Below are 15,705 nucleotides of genomic sequence, written 5' to 3'. Positions count from 1 at the left end.
AAAATGCAAATATTTCTGTTATAGTATTTCTCTGTGTCACTTCTACTTCTGGTGTACTGACCAAAGTATGAACCCAGCCATATTGTCTTGAGATTAAGGTTGACCATTGTAGGGTATTGGTGCAGCATGAGAGAAGTTTTGAAGATAGGATTGTCTTCAGTATACCTGCTATATGATGTCTTTAAAGACTGAATTGGTCCTCGAATGCTGATCTTGAGTGTTCTTACTTTATTCAGGTGTTCTCTTTTCTCATGGAGATAACTGGAAAGCGATGAGAAAATTTACGCTATCCACATTAAGAGATTTTGGGATGGGAAAAAAGACCACAGAAAATAAGATCGCAGAGGAATGTGAACATTTGATCCAGGCAATAAGATCTTATGAAGGTGAGGTCATACCACCATCTAAGGAAGAAAGGAAAGAAAATATTGACTACAAAAGCTAATATCCTTAAAGGTAGCGGTGCTGGTTAGTTTAGCTACCATTGGTACATTGAGAAGTAAATATCTCTTTAACGGCAGGGTCACGCGAAAAGCGTATTTCACTTTGCGGATGTGTCAATGGACGGATACACAGAGCGACACGGCTGAAGCAGGAAGCTCACTCTTCTGATTGCCGTCAGTTCATCCGCTAAAGGGTATTCCCTTTTAAACGGGTATTCCGCCCCTAGACATCTTATCCCCTATCCAAAGGATAGGGGATAAGATGTCAGATCGCCGCGGTCCCGCTGCTGGGGAGCCCTGGGATCCCCGCCGCGGCACCGTGCTCTCATTACAGCACAGAGCGAGTTCGCTGTGCACGTAATGATGGGCGGTACAAGGCCCGGAGCATCGTTACATCGTGGCGCCGCCCCCTCCCATAGACTTGCATTAAGGGGACGGGCCATGATGTCACGAGGGGCGGAGCCATGACGTCACGCTTCTCCGTCCCTCGTATCGCCCGTCATTACGCACAGAGCGATCTCGCTCTGTGCTGTAATGATAGCGCGGTGCCGCAGCGGGGATCCCAGGGCTCCCCAGCAGCGGGACCGCGGCGATCTGACATCTTATCCCCTGTCCTTTGGATAGGGGATAAGATGTCTAGGGGCGGAATACCCCTTTAAGTTTCTCAAGTTGGGATCCCCTGTCCAATGGATAGAAGAGAACAAGATGTTCAGTGCAGGTTTGACCATTGGAACCGCCAGTGATCCTTATAACAGGGGGAAAAAATCCCCAGAATAAATGATTCATTTAGAATAAATGGAAAAAAATATGTTTTTTGGACCATTACCAGTCTCAGTGCCCCATAGAATAAAAATGAATTTTCTTTTACCACAAAGAACAGAGCCTGAAAAGAAAGCAAATAAATATTACTTGCATGCCCAATTTTTATACCCTCACAGAAGGCAAAAAAAAAAAAAAAAACAACAAATCAATATTCTAAATTTCAGTTTTAGATACCCCAAAGTGGTATCAATAAATACTACAACTCAAGTGCAAAAAAAATTTATAAATAAAATCAAGCCATAAAAAAGTAAAGAAAAAAAAGTCTATTTCTCAGAATACAAAGACACAGAATGAGCAGTAGAAGCAAAATCCCACAACAAATAAATGAAATCCTTCTAAGTTATAGCATCTTGTGCATAGAAATCTGTATCGATATTAACAAAAAAGGACACATTTAAAGGGGTACTTTGGTATAAAAAAAACTTTCTTTTCCATATCAACTGGTTCCAGAAAGTTGAAAAGATTTGTAAATTACGTCTATTAAAAAAAAAAATTATAATAATCCTATCAGTACCTATCAGCTGCTGAAGTTGAGTTGTTCTTTTCGGTCTGACAACAGTGTCTGCAATCAATGTACTGCATGTTATAGTCCCCTATGAGGGCTAAAACATTGCAAAAAAAACAAAAACAAATAGTTAATAAATGTGATTTAAAGGAGTAGTCCAATGTGAAAAACTTATCCCCAGTGGTTGGATTGCCCGCGATCTGAAACTTATCCCCTATCCTTAGGATAGGGGATACGTTTTGCAGCACTGGACAACTCCTTTAACCCCTTCCCTAATAAATAAAAAAATATGTAAATAAAAATAAACATAAACATATGTGGTATATAAAAATATATAGTTAATTAAACCGCACATACAATGGCGTACACTTAAAGAAATTCCAATGGCAAAAATAGCGTATTTTTGGTCACTTTTTATACCATAAAAATATGGGGAAAAAAAGCAATCATAGAGTCCGATCAAAACAAAAATCGAACCAATAAAAACTTCAGATAACGGCGCATAAAATAAGCCCTAACAAATCCCTATATGCAGTAAAATAAAAAAGTTATAGGGGTCAGAGCAGGACATTTTTAAACATATTCATTTTCGTGCATATGATATTTTTTTCCAGAAGTATGGCAAAATCAAACCTTTATAAGTAGGGTATCATTTTAATCATATGGACCTACAGAATAAAGAGAAGGTGTCATTTTTACCGAAAATTTACACCAAAAAATAGCAGGCTCAACCTGAAAATATGTATACGGGTACTTCCAATGTCTTATTGCAACATATGAAAACAAATCAAGAAAAAAGCAAGACCAGAAAAGGGTGCACACCTAATATATTGCAATAAATATTGTATTTTATTCAGTATAAAAAAACACAATTAAAACCACTTAAAAAGGGGGGCCTAAAACACCACATTGACACGAGAGAGATGTTTTAAATACATCACGCTGTCATCATGAACGGGTTTCCCCCCAAAAAACACAGGTCCTCACGCGTTCCATCACTATCAGTGACTTCCTCAGAGGCACGTGACCCCTTGACTGTGTAATTCTTGTATATATTTGTAAACTTGAAAGATGCTATTTTTACATTGCTATGTGTATGTATATGTTTACTTTGTTCTGGAATTTGCCCTTTAAACCTAGGCATGTATCTACATATGATTCTATAGCTGCTAGTTATATATTTTCTTCAAATTATTGTATACCTTTATAGGGGCTGTGAGTCTTGAGAGAGCACACTAATAGTTGATACCACCCGGGTGTCCTTGTCTGGGGGGGTGGTCAATGTGTTGTTTTAGGCCCCCTTTTTTTAAGTGGTTTTAATTACGTGTTTTGTTTATACTGAATAAAATATAATATTTATTGCAATATATTAGATGTGCACCCTTTTCATTTTTACCGAAAATGGCACTGCGTAGAAACGGAAGCCCCCAAAATTACAAAATGTTTTGTTTTGTTTTTTGTCGCACAATGGTTTTTTTTTTTTTTTGTTTCACTGTAGAATTTTGGGTAAAATAACTGATGTCATTACAAAGTAGAATTGGTGGCGCAAAAAAAAAAAGCCATCATATGAGTCTGTAGGTGCAAAATTAAAAGGGTTATGATTTTTAAAAGGTGAGGAGTAAAAAATGAAAGTGCAAAAACAGAAAAAACCCTGAGTGCTTAAGGGGTTAAAACTTATTGTTTGTAAAAGGGTTTTAAAATCATGCAAAACTTCAAGAACTATGTGAAGTTTGAAACGTGTTGGTTTCTATGTCTCTATGGATTTGTGTGCACAACATGTGTTTTAACCTAAATGACAAAAAGGGTACTCTAGGGAAATATACTGTATATGTCAAAAGCCACCAAACTACCTGAACATGTTCCAAACTAATATGCATGACTCCTGTGACCCCTGTTGTCTTCTCTGGCTGCTTCATATTCTTTGCCATCCTTCCCTCCTTTTGCCTACATCTCCCAGCAATTATTGCATCTCTACTTTGCCAGCCAGCTCACTCTCTGAGAGCAGTCCTTCCTCCCTCCGCTCTGAGCAGCAGAGAGAGTCAGTGTCTGATTGGCTAAGGTTGCACACACCTTCCAGTTCTCAGCACTAAAGAGAGTATGATTCATCAGTGCAGGGCAGAAACCAAATGGTCCGTGTCTCTTAGGAAGGTGGGGGCTGCTTTCAGAATGGGATATGGACAGAGACAAAGTGAATGGCTGGATGATGTCATTCCCTCACTTCCTGCATGCAAGTGACAACCAAAAAGGAGAAACTGCTCTATATAGCTAATGAATGATACATTTAGACAATTGAATAGGTTAAAGGGGTACTCCGATGCTTAGACATCTTATCCCCCATCCAAAGGATAGGGGATAAGATGCCTGATCGCGGGAGTCCCGCCGCTGGGGACCACTGTGATCTTGGACGCGGCACCCCATTTGCAATCAGTCCCCGGAGCTCCGGGTCTGATTACCTGCGACTACAGGGCGGGCGGCGTGGGACGTCACACCTCCGCGCCCGTGTGACGCCACACTACGCACCTCAATGCAAGCCTACGGGAGGGGGCGTGATAGCTGTCACGCCCCCTCCCATAGACTTGCATTGAGGGGCGGAGCATGACATCACACGGGGGCGAAGGCGTGACGTCACATGTCACCCACCCTGTAATCGCGGGTAATCAGACCCGGAGCGAACACGCTCCGGGGACTGATTACAAACGGGGTGCCGTGTGCAAGATCACGGGGGTCCGCAGCGGCGGGACTCCCGCTATGTTTTTAGTTCTCTGGAGTATCCTTTTAATAAGGCAACAAGGAGTTTATCTATTTCTGAGTAATTGCTATCTCGAGGTAGTCACAATGTGGGTGGCAGCACGAAAGCCAAAATTTGATCACAATTTTATTTTATTTCTAGGAAAACCCTTCGATAACCAAACTGTCATAAATACGGCTGTAGCCAACATAATCGTATCCATACTGCTGGATCATAGGTTTGAATATGATGACCCAATAGTACTGAAGCTCATGAGTTTACTCAATGAAAATATCAGGATGCTGGAAAGTGGTATGGTCAGGGTAAGGTTCTTCAAAGAAGATATGAGATTTGTAGCTTTAAAGGGCTACTCCAAAATATGGAGCAGAGTATATAAAGTATATATGCTGCCAAGAGAACAAGTTCAAACGTAGCACCTTTTCTTGAGTAGTAGAAGCTTTATTTAGAAGACTGCATTACTGTACACAGATCCACAACAGAGAAATGGCCCCTTGCGAGCAGGCTCCGTTTCACGGGTTTACCGCTTGGTCACGCCGATGCCGCTGTACACACGACACCAGGTAAAATAACCACAGTTGCCATGGGAAACAAAACACCTGAGGATTCACAAGGAGAGGGGCGGTACGCTGTATTCAGTGACTTACCTGGGCTTAATAGCCTCCTATAGGATTTCTTCGAGGTGTGTAACAGCAAAGACGGGATACAACTAACCAGCACACGCAATATAGAACAGAAGATTCAAAAACTAGCGGAACAGGAGTTAAAGGGGTACTTATAGGAAACAGTCTACCCCCCTGCTATACCTCCACTACGATTAATTCCATCCGCCTTACACAAAAGAGGCAATTCCCTACAGCCAGCACCTCTGTTTGAAAAAAGTAAACAGCAACTCGTCTGACTTTTAAACTCAGTCAGATGAATTATGCCATCATTTGAAGAGGAGAGGCTACCCAGAAGACATTTTACAGACTGCTCTTGAGAAAACAAGACAAGTGTCCATAAATGCTCTGAATAAAAAATCCAGGAAGAGGTGTTTTACTTTTTCTTTCAAATATAGCAGCCTGGCGTCAGAAATTTGGAAAGCGATATTCCGCCACTGGCACCGATCCCGTTCTAAACACTGTTGCCATTAATAAACCTTTAATTTCATACAGGCGCAATACAACAAATAAAAACACATTAGTGCACAGTAAAGTCAAGTCACCATCACTTGCTAAAAAAAGACCCCTGCTTAACAAGACCCTTCCTGAGGGAAATTACAAATGTGGCAGATGTACCCATTGTAAGTACAATAGTACTGGCAAAAACTATCATATTGGAAGTGAGGACATCATCGTGAAAGATTTAATCACATGACATACACCAAATGTTGTGTACTGTCTTACCTGTCCCTGCGGTTTCTATTATTTTGGCTCAACGATCAGACCGCTCTTCAAAAGGTTGAGAGAACATATCCGGCTCACTAGATTAGGAAAAGGTGTCCCAAGAGTGACAATGCATGTAAGCTAATCACATGGAGGCTCGCCAGAGGTCCTCTGATGCTTCGGGACCAAAGGCATAAAGAAACCTCCTCCAGAAAAGAGGCACAGTGGATCTCAAAGTTACAAGCCACGGGCCCGATCGACCTGAATGAAAGAAATGAACTGAGTATCTTTGTCTAATTTTTTACCTTTTGCCTGTTTTGCCGTTTTTTCCTTCCATCCCTAATGATTTTATATTATTTTGCTACTTTTAGTATTATTTGTTTTTTGTATACTCATTTTGTATACTTGTATACTCATTGTTGTTCATCCTATAGGAGGCTATTAAGCCCAGGTACATCACTGAATACAGTGTACCACCCCTCACCTTGTGAATCCTCAGGTGTTTTGTTTCCCATGGCAACTTGTGGTTATTTTTCCTGGTGCCAAGTTCACAACAGCATAGGCGTGACCAAGAGGTAAACCCGCGAAACGGAGCCGTCACTGCTCCCCTGGGGTCGGGGTGGGGGAGGTGTTTCTCTGTTCTCTATTCATGATGTGGATCTGTGTACAGTAATGCAGTCTTCCAAATAAAGCTTCTAGGACTCAAGAAAAGGGTGAGTGCTACATTTGAACTTGTTCTCTTGGCTGTTAAAGGGATACTCCGCTGCCCCATGACCACGCTCCTCGTGGCGTCACGTCATGCCCCCTCAATGCAAGTCTATGGGAGGGGGCGTGGTGGCTGCCATGCCCCCTCCCATAGACTTGCATTGAGGGGGCATGGAGTGATGTCACGGAAAGGTGGCCATGACATCGTGACCCACACACTTTGCGTTCTGAATAAACTCTGGGTGCTGCACAGAGATGCCCAGCTGCGGGACCTCCGCGATCAGACATCTTATCCCCTATGGATAGGGGATAAGATGTCAAGGGGCGGAGTTCCCCTTTAAAGTTTGGGTCTCTAAGTGTAAAAGTGATACCTAGTCTAGCACCTCCTATTCCACTATATTAGACTTTTAGGAGTGAGGGGGGGGGGGGGGGGGGGCAAATTGCAATCTTTCTTAGTATGTTCTAAACTTGTGAAATAGATGGGACCTTCTTTTACCCAACATAAACAAAGCCTTATATAATTACAATAGCTGGATTTATTATATTGTGTTCAGTAAAATTTATATTTGATTGATTTATTAGGTTTTCTTAGATTTTATTGTCAGATTATACTAAAATACTAATGTTTTTCCATTAAGCTGTATAACAGTTATCCCAATCTGGTCGGCTGGCTACCTGGGAGCCATAGAAAAGTGGCAAAAAATTACAAAGAGATGGGGGACTTTATGATGGCCACATTTGTGGAGCAGAGAGGAGAATTAGATGTCAACAATCAGAGGAGCTTCATTGACGCTTTCCTGGCTAAACAACAAGAGGTACATGTTTCATTGTTGTATAAGGGCCATACTCACCTCCTTTCATTGTAAAAACAATTACTGATACTACAAGTCCATACAAGGAAAACTCCTCAGCTCACTGCACCTGCAGGCAATTGCAGTTTACTGCACTTCGGAGAAGGAAAGCAGATTCAGCTTCACAAGAAAGTAGTCCTAAAATATAAAAAAATATTTATTTAAAGCATACAGGATAAAAGAAAGGGAAACAATTCTAAGAAAATGACTGACTTGTTTCAGACAACATGTTCTTAGTCATGGTCACAATAGTCACTATGACTAAGGACCTGTTATCCAAAACACGTCAGTTGTTTTATTAGAATTGCTTACTTTCTTGTATCCTGTATGCTTTGAATAAATATTTTTTATATTTTGGGACTACTTTCTTGTAAAGTTGGATCTTCTTCCCTGTTTGTATTACTAGTACTAGGGTCATGCTCAATATTTTTAGGGTTTAAACACTTTTAGGGGAATTAGAAATTGCAGATTGGTTAACTGATCTGCTATATCACTGAATTATTTGCTTATTTCAAAATGTATACACTTTTCATTGCTTTTACAGTACACTGTAAAACGATTGTATTGCAATGTACTGGCAGATCTGTGATTTACTAGTACAGTAATAGTACCAATACTGCCATGACAGCATGACATCCAACAATGTGTCAAGGAGGTGCCGAACAGAACCCTAACAGGATTGCCAGTGGTCAATTATTCACCTAGATATTACAATCACTGTTGACTGCAGCATCTAGTGGGTTAAAAGCCCAGCGTCTTCACAATCTCCAATGCTAGTCAGTGATGGTGAGTGTCGGCTATTGATAGCAGCTAGGATTCAATGTGCATTCTTTAATCACTTATCGGCTAAGGAGAATATCACTCTGTAAGTAGCCCGATCTATATACATGACCCGACATGTTTCTACTGTGCCCTGGTTTCTTTAGGGGTACAAATAGGCATTATTTAAGGGTTTCAAAAGGAGGATTGAGTGGCACTGATGACGGCCATGAATGATCTTCTAGAAAGTAGAAGGCTACAGCTTTTTAGCATCCTTATAATAATATTATCGTATAACATTGATCTGTATCTTTTATCAATAACCTCAATAATTATTTTATTAAGGGAAAGTCTGAATCTGAATTATATTTTCACAACAAAAACCTGTGCATATTGATGATGGACCTGTTTGCTGCTGGAATGGAGACCACCTCAACCACCCTGCGATGGGGACTACTATTAATGATTAAATATCCTGAAGTACAAAGTAAGGAAATATCAGATTCTTAACAAAGAAATGTTTTCCCTTGAGTCTAAACCTATAAATGAATGCTATATGGTTTGTTTTTTCTTTCTTTTTGGTGTGTTTTTTCTCATAAGGCGGCAGCCCATTAGGCAATCTGCATCTCATCCCCTGTAATATCCCCATAGAGAGATAGATCTCCCCATAGAAAGAGCTGATCAATCATGGGGAACAATGAGGTAAACCCTGTTTTTTATTAATGCAAGAAAACAGTGAAAAATCCCATTAGGAACACATTGCTGCACATGTCGGCATTCCTTTTTGACAGGTTGCGAATATATACCCCAATGTAATACAGAAAACGCAATTTTATTGGGGCAAAGACCTATAATATTGTTCAAATGCAACTATTGGGTGAAACACAAAATTTGTGGAATTAATATTTATGGACAGTATACATATATATATATACATATATATATATATATATATATATATATATATATATATATATATATATATATTTTAACTTAAATAGACACTGTGTCATTTCAACAAACTTCATAGATTAAAAGTGCATATAAAATATAGAAACTTTGTAATATATCTTATTGGACAAGAAATGCTTCTTTCTCCTGTTATCAAGTAATGCTTCTTTCTCAGTGACATTTCAAGAGTTAGCATCTTTGGGGGTCGAGGTGCTAAGACCAACTCTGATCACTATAATAATGTGTGCACTGTGCCCCTTCTTTTCTGCTTTGCATATCTCAGGAAGCCAAAGCAAGGAGTATATGGAGTTGTCAGAAGTCTCACCGTCTTTCAGTTTAAGTGATTATACATACATACAGTATCCTGAGCATATTTGGTGCACAGAATTTGAAGCTGCAGATTTAAAGCTGTGTTCAGTATTTTTTTTTTTATATAAAAAGGGTTATCCACCATAAGGGGATTTTAGTACATACCTGGCAGACAGTAATGGACATGCATAGGAAGGATCTGTGCTTGGCTTGGGGCTAAATGGCTTTTTTGTGAGATTACCATAACACTGTGGCTAGCTTTTTGTGAACTGGCTATTACCCGTTTGAGTCCATTCCAGTACAAGTCCCATAATTCCTTGTTTGTAAGTGTGAGGTCACTTTTCTTCCTCCAACATATCAGCAACCTCACCCATTGAAACACATCTGTGATCCTTTTCATGCAATAGACCAGTGTTTTCTAACCAGGGTGCCTCTAGCTGTTGCAAAACTAAAGTTCACTGCAGAATTATCTACCTCCCACCCAGTCGTCGCTCCACCCATTGAAACAAAGACAGGCTCCCTCTGATCACCTGAATAGTGATGTAATGTCTCGGGCCCCACTGCAACCTGGGAAAACATGTGACAATATTCATTTTGTATGCTGTTATAAGTAAATATTGGGGCAAAAATCACAGAAGAAGTGCGAGATCACCATCACACACAGGTACAGACTCTGTAAACTACAGTAACTTTACAGCCCCTGTAGGATAGTCAAATAAACAACTATCCCAGAATACTTCTTTAAACCCTGCAGCATAGTAGTTTAAATCCTGTGCATCAAATCTGCGCAGGATACTGTACGTGTTAATTCACCCTTAATCTGTATACAGTTGCATACAGCCATTGATATAGGACCCCCCCCAAAAAAAAAAAAAAAACATCGAGCCTCACCTGTATCTCTATTTCCACCTGTTTTCCAGTATACCACCATCTATTTCATTGACTGCAAGTGCAATAACCAACCACATTGGTTTTACTTTGACTTTCGCAAGCGCTGCAGTCCCCCTTTTTGGGGACCACTGTGGTGTGATACGTGCCCAAAATACAGATCACTACATGAGGACGCCGCTGCTAAGGAGAGCACATCACCCCTACTGCCGGAATCTTCTCACCTACTGAGCCAGACGCACGTCCGTGCTGAGTCGGTATCTCACTGCAACCATCCATGAAGACTGCAAGTCCCAGCGATATCATCTTCACATCGCAGTATTCATCTAACTTGCAGGCGAATACCCGTGCCATACCTGCAACGCTCACATCTTGATTCACACTGTGTATCCCAACTTACGGATTTAAAAAGATTTTAAAAACCTATACATGCACATTACACTGGACATTTAAATTGGCACTGTCAGATACAAAAACTTTTGATATGTTGTAAAGCATGTATAACAAATAGGTTTTGCAATTGCTTTCATTACAAAATTTTCAGTATTTCATACTGAAAAAGCCAATCAAACAACTGCTCCCCCTGCCTGCTTGGACACATACTAGTTCTGCTGTGTCCATGCATCATCACCTACGTCATGGACACACTTCCTTGATTGACAGCTGTGAGCGCAGGGCTCATAGCTGGAGGAAAAATCCTCCCACTGTCAGCTTGTGTCCCGCTACTGTCAGTGAGGACAAGTTGGGAGTTGTAGTTTTGCTAATGCTAGGGGAGATGTGATCAGACAGCATACTGAGGGAGGGGGCGGAGACCTGCACAGTGAGGACACGCCCCCTCCCTTTAAGACTAGTGAGCTAAATTAAAAGTGTCATAAAAATAAATAAAGGTTAGGTACTGAGTGATATATAAAAAAAAAATGTTGTTGGATTTGACGGGTACCCTATAAATTGGCACAAAACTAGGTGGCATTCTCTGTGTATGTATCATATCATAATTTTATCCAACTATATTATACCACGTTTTATTATATAGTGTATGTACTATATCTGTGGCAAGGGCCCTGCTCAGATAATAGGCAGTCAAAAGAGAACAAAGATATAATTGATAAGGAGTCTTAATAACAAGAATGAAAAGTCCATGTCATCCCTATGACATAGAGGTGAAATATTTTTACACGGTTTATAACTATGATGCATATACAGTAAAAGTAAATACTTTTGTAATATCTTTCTTTTGTGGTACCATGATGGGTATTACAGCCACAGGTACCCCAAAATATCTATGGTTTTATCGGGAAGCCATTTCTTAATGTTATTACAAGTTGGGTTGGAGTCTACAATATTATTCAATATCTACTGTATCTCTTTTTTAATCAACAGAAAAAGTTCAAAATGAGATTGAAAATGTTATTGGAACGGCTCAACCACAAACAGAACATAGAAAACAAATGCCGTATACTGACGCCGTAATCCATGAAATCCAAAGATTTGGTGATATTGTACCTGTGAATCTTCCTCATGCAACAATCAAAGACCTCACATTTAAAGGCTATTTGATCCCAAAGGTAATATGAAAAAGAGTAACATAGTAACATAGTTCATGAATATAACCCTAATGAGTCCCTACTGAGTTGATCCAGATGAAGGCAAAAAACCCTCATACTAGAGGTAACAATTCCTTCCTGACTCCAAATATGGCATCAGAATAAATCCCTGGATCAACGTTCTGTCCCTATAAATCTATTATACATAATCAGCAATGTTGTTATTCTCCGAAAATGCATCCAGACCCCTTTTGAACTCTATAACAGAGTTCCCCATGACCACCTCCTCAGGCAGAGAATTCCACAGTCTCACTGCTCTTACAGTAAAGAATCCCCGTCTGTGCTGGTGTAGAAACCTTCTTTCCTCTAAACGCAGAGGGTGCCCCCTTGTTATAGATACAGTCCTGGGTATAAATAGATCATGGGAGAGATCTCTGTACGGCCCCCTGATATATTTATACATAGTTATTAGGTCGCCCCTAAGCCTTCTTTTTTCCAAACTAAATAACCACAATTCTGATAATCTTTCTGGGTACTGTAGTCCTCCCATTCCCTGTATTACTCTGGTTGCCCGTCTTTGAACCCTCTCCAGATCCACTATATTTTTCTTGTACACTGGTGCCCAGTACTGTACACAGTATTCTATGTGTGGTCTGACCAGTACTGTACACAGTATTCTATGTGTGGTCTGACTAGTGATTTGTACACAGTATTCTATGTGTGGTCTGACTAGTGATTTGTACAGTGGTAGAATTATTTCCTTGTCGTGGACATCTATGCCCCTATTGATGCACCCCATGATATTATTTGCCTTGGCAGCAGCTGTCCGACACTGGTCACTAGTACTATAAACTAAGACTCCCAAGTCCTTTTCCACGTCAGTCGTCCCAAGTGTTCTCCCATTTAATACATAATCCCAGCCCGGATTGTTCCTCCCCATGTGCATTACCTTACATTTATCAGTGTTGAACCTCATCTGCCACTTCCCAGCCCAAACCTCCAACCTATCCAGATCCATTTTTAACAGTGCACTGTCCTCTATAGTGTTTAACGCTTTACAGAGTTTAGTATCATCTGCAAAGATTGTTACTTTACTATTCAACTCCTCTACAAGGTCATTAATAAATATATTACATAGAACAGGATCCAAGACTGACCCCTGTGGTACCCCACTAGTAACAGTCACCCAACCAGAATAAGTACCATTAATAACCACCCTCTGTTTCCTATCACTGAGCCAGTTAATTACCCACTTGAACCCACTTGCACTTTACAAGAGTACTTTATTGGACAGCATGCCCATGCACATTTAGTTATTAGCACCCACTTCTCACAGCTCATAGTGATTGGGCAGGTTTTAAACACCACACTCTTCTATCCACGCTCTGTGTCTATGTGACCAAGATGGTTCAATAGACTTACATAATGTTACTGTCTCGGTCACATGCATTCACTTTTCTTTTTTTTTTTTTTACAATAAGGTTCCCTGGAAATAAGTTACTTAGACTTTAGTGATCATCTTTAATTTATAGTCGAACCCAGCAGCAAGCGTTTCATTTCCCCACAGTGCCCACTACTGGAGAAATGAAGCATTACATGCTGACCCTTAAAATCAATGGGTAGTCTATTTAAAGGGGTACTCCACTGCCCCAGCATTCTGAACATTTTGTTTCGAACTCTGGGTGCGAGCTGCGGAGTCGTGACGCCATTACCTTCGTGATGTCTCACCATGCCCCTCAATGCAAGTCTATGGGAGGGGGCGTGGCGGCTGCCACGCCCCCTCCCATAGACTTACATTGAGGGGGGCATGGCGTCATGAGGGGCATGGCTGTGACATCACGATACCCGCAGCCCGAACCCATTGTTTGAAACAAAATGTTCCAAACGCTGGGGCAATGGAGTACCCCTTTAATGCACTGGCATGAAAGATATTCTTTGTAGCAATGGACTTCTACTATATTTGCCTTCACTCACTGTATTGTTATTCAAGGGCACAACTGTTATCCCGCTGCTGCACTCTGTGCTTAGAGATAGAGCTTGCTTTAAGAAGCCAGAAGAGTTTTATCCGGAACACTTCCTTGATTCGAAAGGAAATTTCAAAAAGAATGAAGCTTTTGTCCCATTCTCACTGGGTAAGAGGGATCTGGAGAGATTTGTATCTAAGATTTGTATCTAAGCAATGAAATTTAAATTGTCTTAGTGTATTACGTGGAATTGATCCATGTGGCAATAGTGTGGTAATGTGTATATATTTTTTCTTAGCAAATGTTCACTTGGCGGAATTTGCTGTTTATTGATTTAAAGGGGTACTCCGGTGGAAAACATTTTTTTTTAAATTCAACTGGTGCCACAAAATTAAACAGATTTGTAAATTACTTCTATTTAAAAATCTTAGCCCTTCCAGTACTTATCAGCTGCTCTATGCTCCACAGGAAGTTGTATTTCTTTCTGGAGTTATTTTCTGTCTGACCACAGTGCTCTCAGCTGACACCTCTGTCCATGTCAGAAACTGTCCAGAACAGGATAGGTTTGCTATGGAGATTTGCTTGTACTCGGGTCAGTTCCTGATACAGACAGAAGTGTCAGCAGAGAGCACTATGGTCAGATTGAAAATAATTCCAGAAAGAAATACAACTTCCTCTGTAGTATACAGCAGCTGATAAGTACTGGAAAGATTAAAGGGTACCTTTCATCAAAAAAACTTTTGATATATCAGATTAATGTATGCAGAATAACTTTCCAAATAGCATGTTATTAAAAAATATGCTTCTTTCTATTTAATTTTCCACTTTGAAAAAATGACCACTAGGGGTCTCCCTACCAGTCCTTTTTATAGATTTCAGACTCATGCAGGAGTCCTAAATCTCGGACTGCATTCGGAACACAGACAAACTCACCACTGCTCACTGCCAGGGAGCAGTGTTGAGCTTGTCTGTGTCCCGGCTGCAGTCTGATATTTAGGACTCCAGCATGAATCTGAAATCTATAAAAAAGGACTGGTAGGGAGACCCCTAGTGGTCATTTTTTCAAAGTGGAAAATTAAATAGAAAGAAGCATATTTTTTAACAACATGCTATTGGAAAGTAATTCTGCATACATTAATCTATAATATATCAAAAGTTTTTTTGATGAAAGGTACCCTTTAAGAATTTTATTTAGAAGTAATTTACAAATCTGTTCAACATTCTGGCACCAGTTGATTTTAAAAAAAAATGTTTTCCACCCGAGTACCCATTTAAATTAGATTTCTTAGTCCCATTCAGACAGCACAATCTCTGCAGTGGGCATACCGCCGTGGAAATTCTGCGTTCCGCATTCTGCAAAAATATAAGCCCAGGCTTCGCTGAACTGAATTTTTGCTGAATTGCATGTTTTTTTTTTTTTTTACTAATTATGGCCAGAAACTGAAACTTGTTCTTTTTTCTAATCTATTTCCATTTTAGGGATGTAATTTTTTTATTAAATCTTTTTTTTTTTGGACATTATTATGGGGCAGACATCATGCCAGAGCTATTTTTAACAGTATTTAGAGATGTGCTTTATGGTAAGCCCCACGGACATTGGAATGAATGGGAAAGCATCTAAGCCTGCTCGATGGCCTTTGTAGAGGTCATTTTACAGGGAGGGGGAGGCTAATCTATGAGAAGCAGTTATGTGTATCACTGTTAGGTATATATTGGTGTCACCTTTCACTACTGTCTATGATTATAAGGAGGAAACTGATAGAAATTAATCTGTACAAAACAGGAAGTCTCAGCTTAGTTTTAAACCTACTGGCCAGAATGAAAACTGTGAGATTTCAAAATTATTTTAAA

At 40.1% G+C, this 15,705-nt stretch overlaps 2 protein-coding genes across 7 annotated transcripts in view; one reads left to right on the top strand and one right to left on the bottom strand.

Annotated features, from left to right (window-relative positions):
• Positions 1-15,705, bottom strand: part of LOC130361225 (serine/threonine-protein kinase SBK1-like) — a 613,716-nt gene that overhangs the window by 312,064 nt on the left and 285,947 nt on the right. The window lies entirely within an intron of this gene.
• The window catches only part of LOC130361228 (cytochrome P450 2K6-like), a 91,652-nt gene that overhangs the window by 71,720 nt on the left and 4,227 nt on the right, over positions 1-15,705 (top strand). The window contains exons 7-12 of the mRNA XM_056563979.1: positions 237-386; positions 4,661-4,821; positions 7,227-7,403; positions 8,544-8,685; positions 11,727-11,911; positions 13,881-14,022. Of these exons, the coding sequence (XP_056419954.1) occupies positions 237-386; positions 4,661-4,821; positions 7,227-7,403; positions 8,544-8,685; positions 11,727-11,911; positions 13,881-14,022 (957 nt within the window). The remainder of the gene's footprint in view (positions 1-236; positions 387-4,660; positions 4,822-7,226; positions 7,404-8,543; positions 8,686-11,726; positions 11,912-13,880; positions 14,023-15,705) is intronic.

The sequence above is a fragment of the Hyla sarda genome, chromosome 3 (assembly GCF_029499605.1).
Source record: "Hyla sarda isolate aHylSar1 chromosome 3, aHylSar1.hap1, whole genome shotgun sequence".
Taxonomy (NCBI): domain Eukaryota; kingdom Metazoa; phylum Chordata; class Amphibia; order Anura; family Hylidae; genus Hyla; species Hyla sarda.
This window is presented reverse-complemented; position numbering and strand designations above follow the sequence as displayed.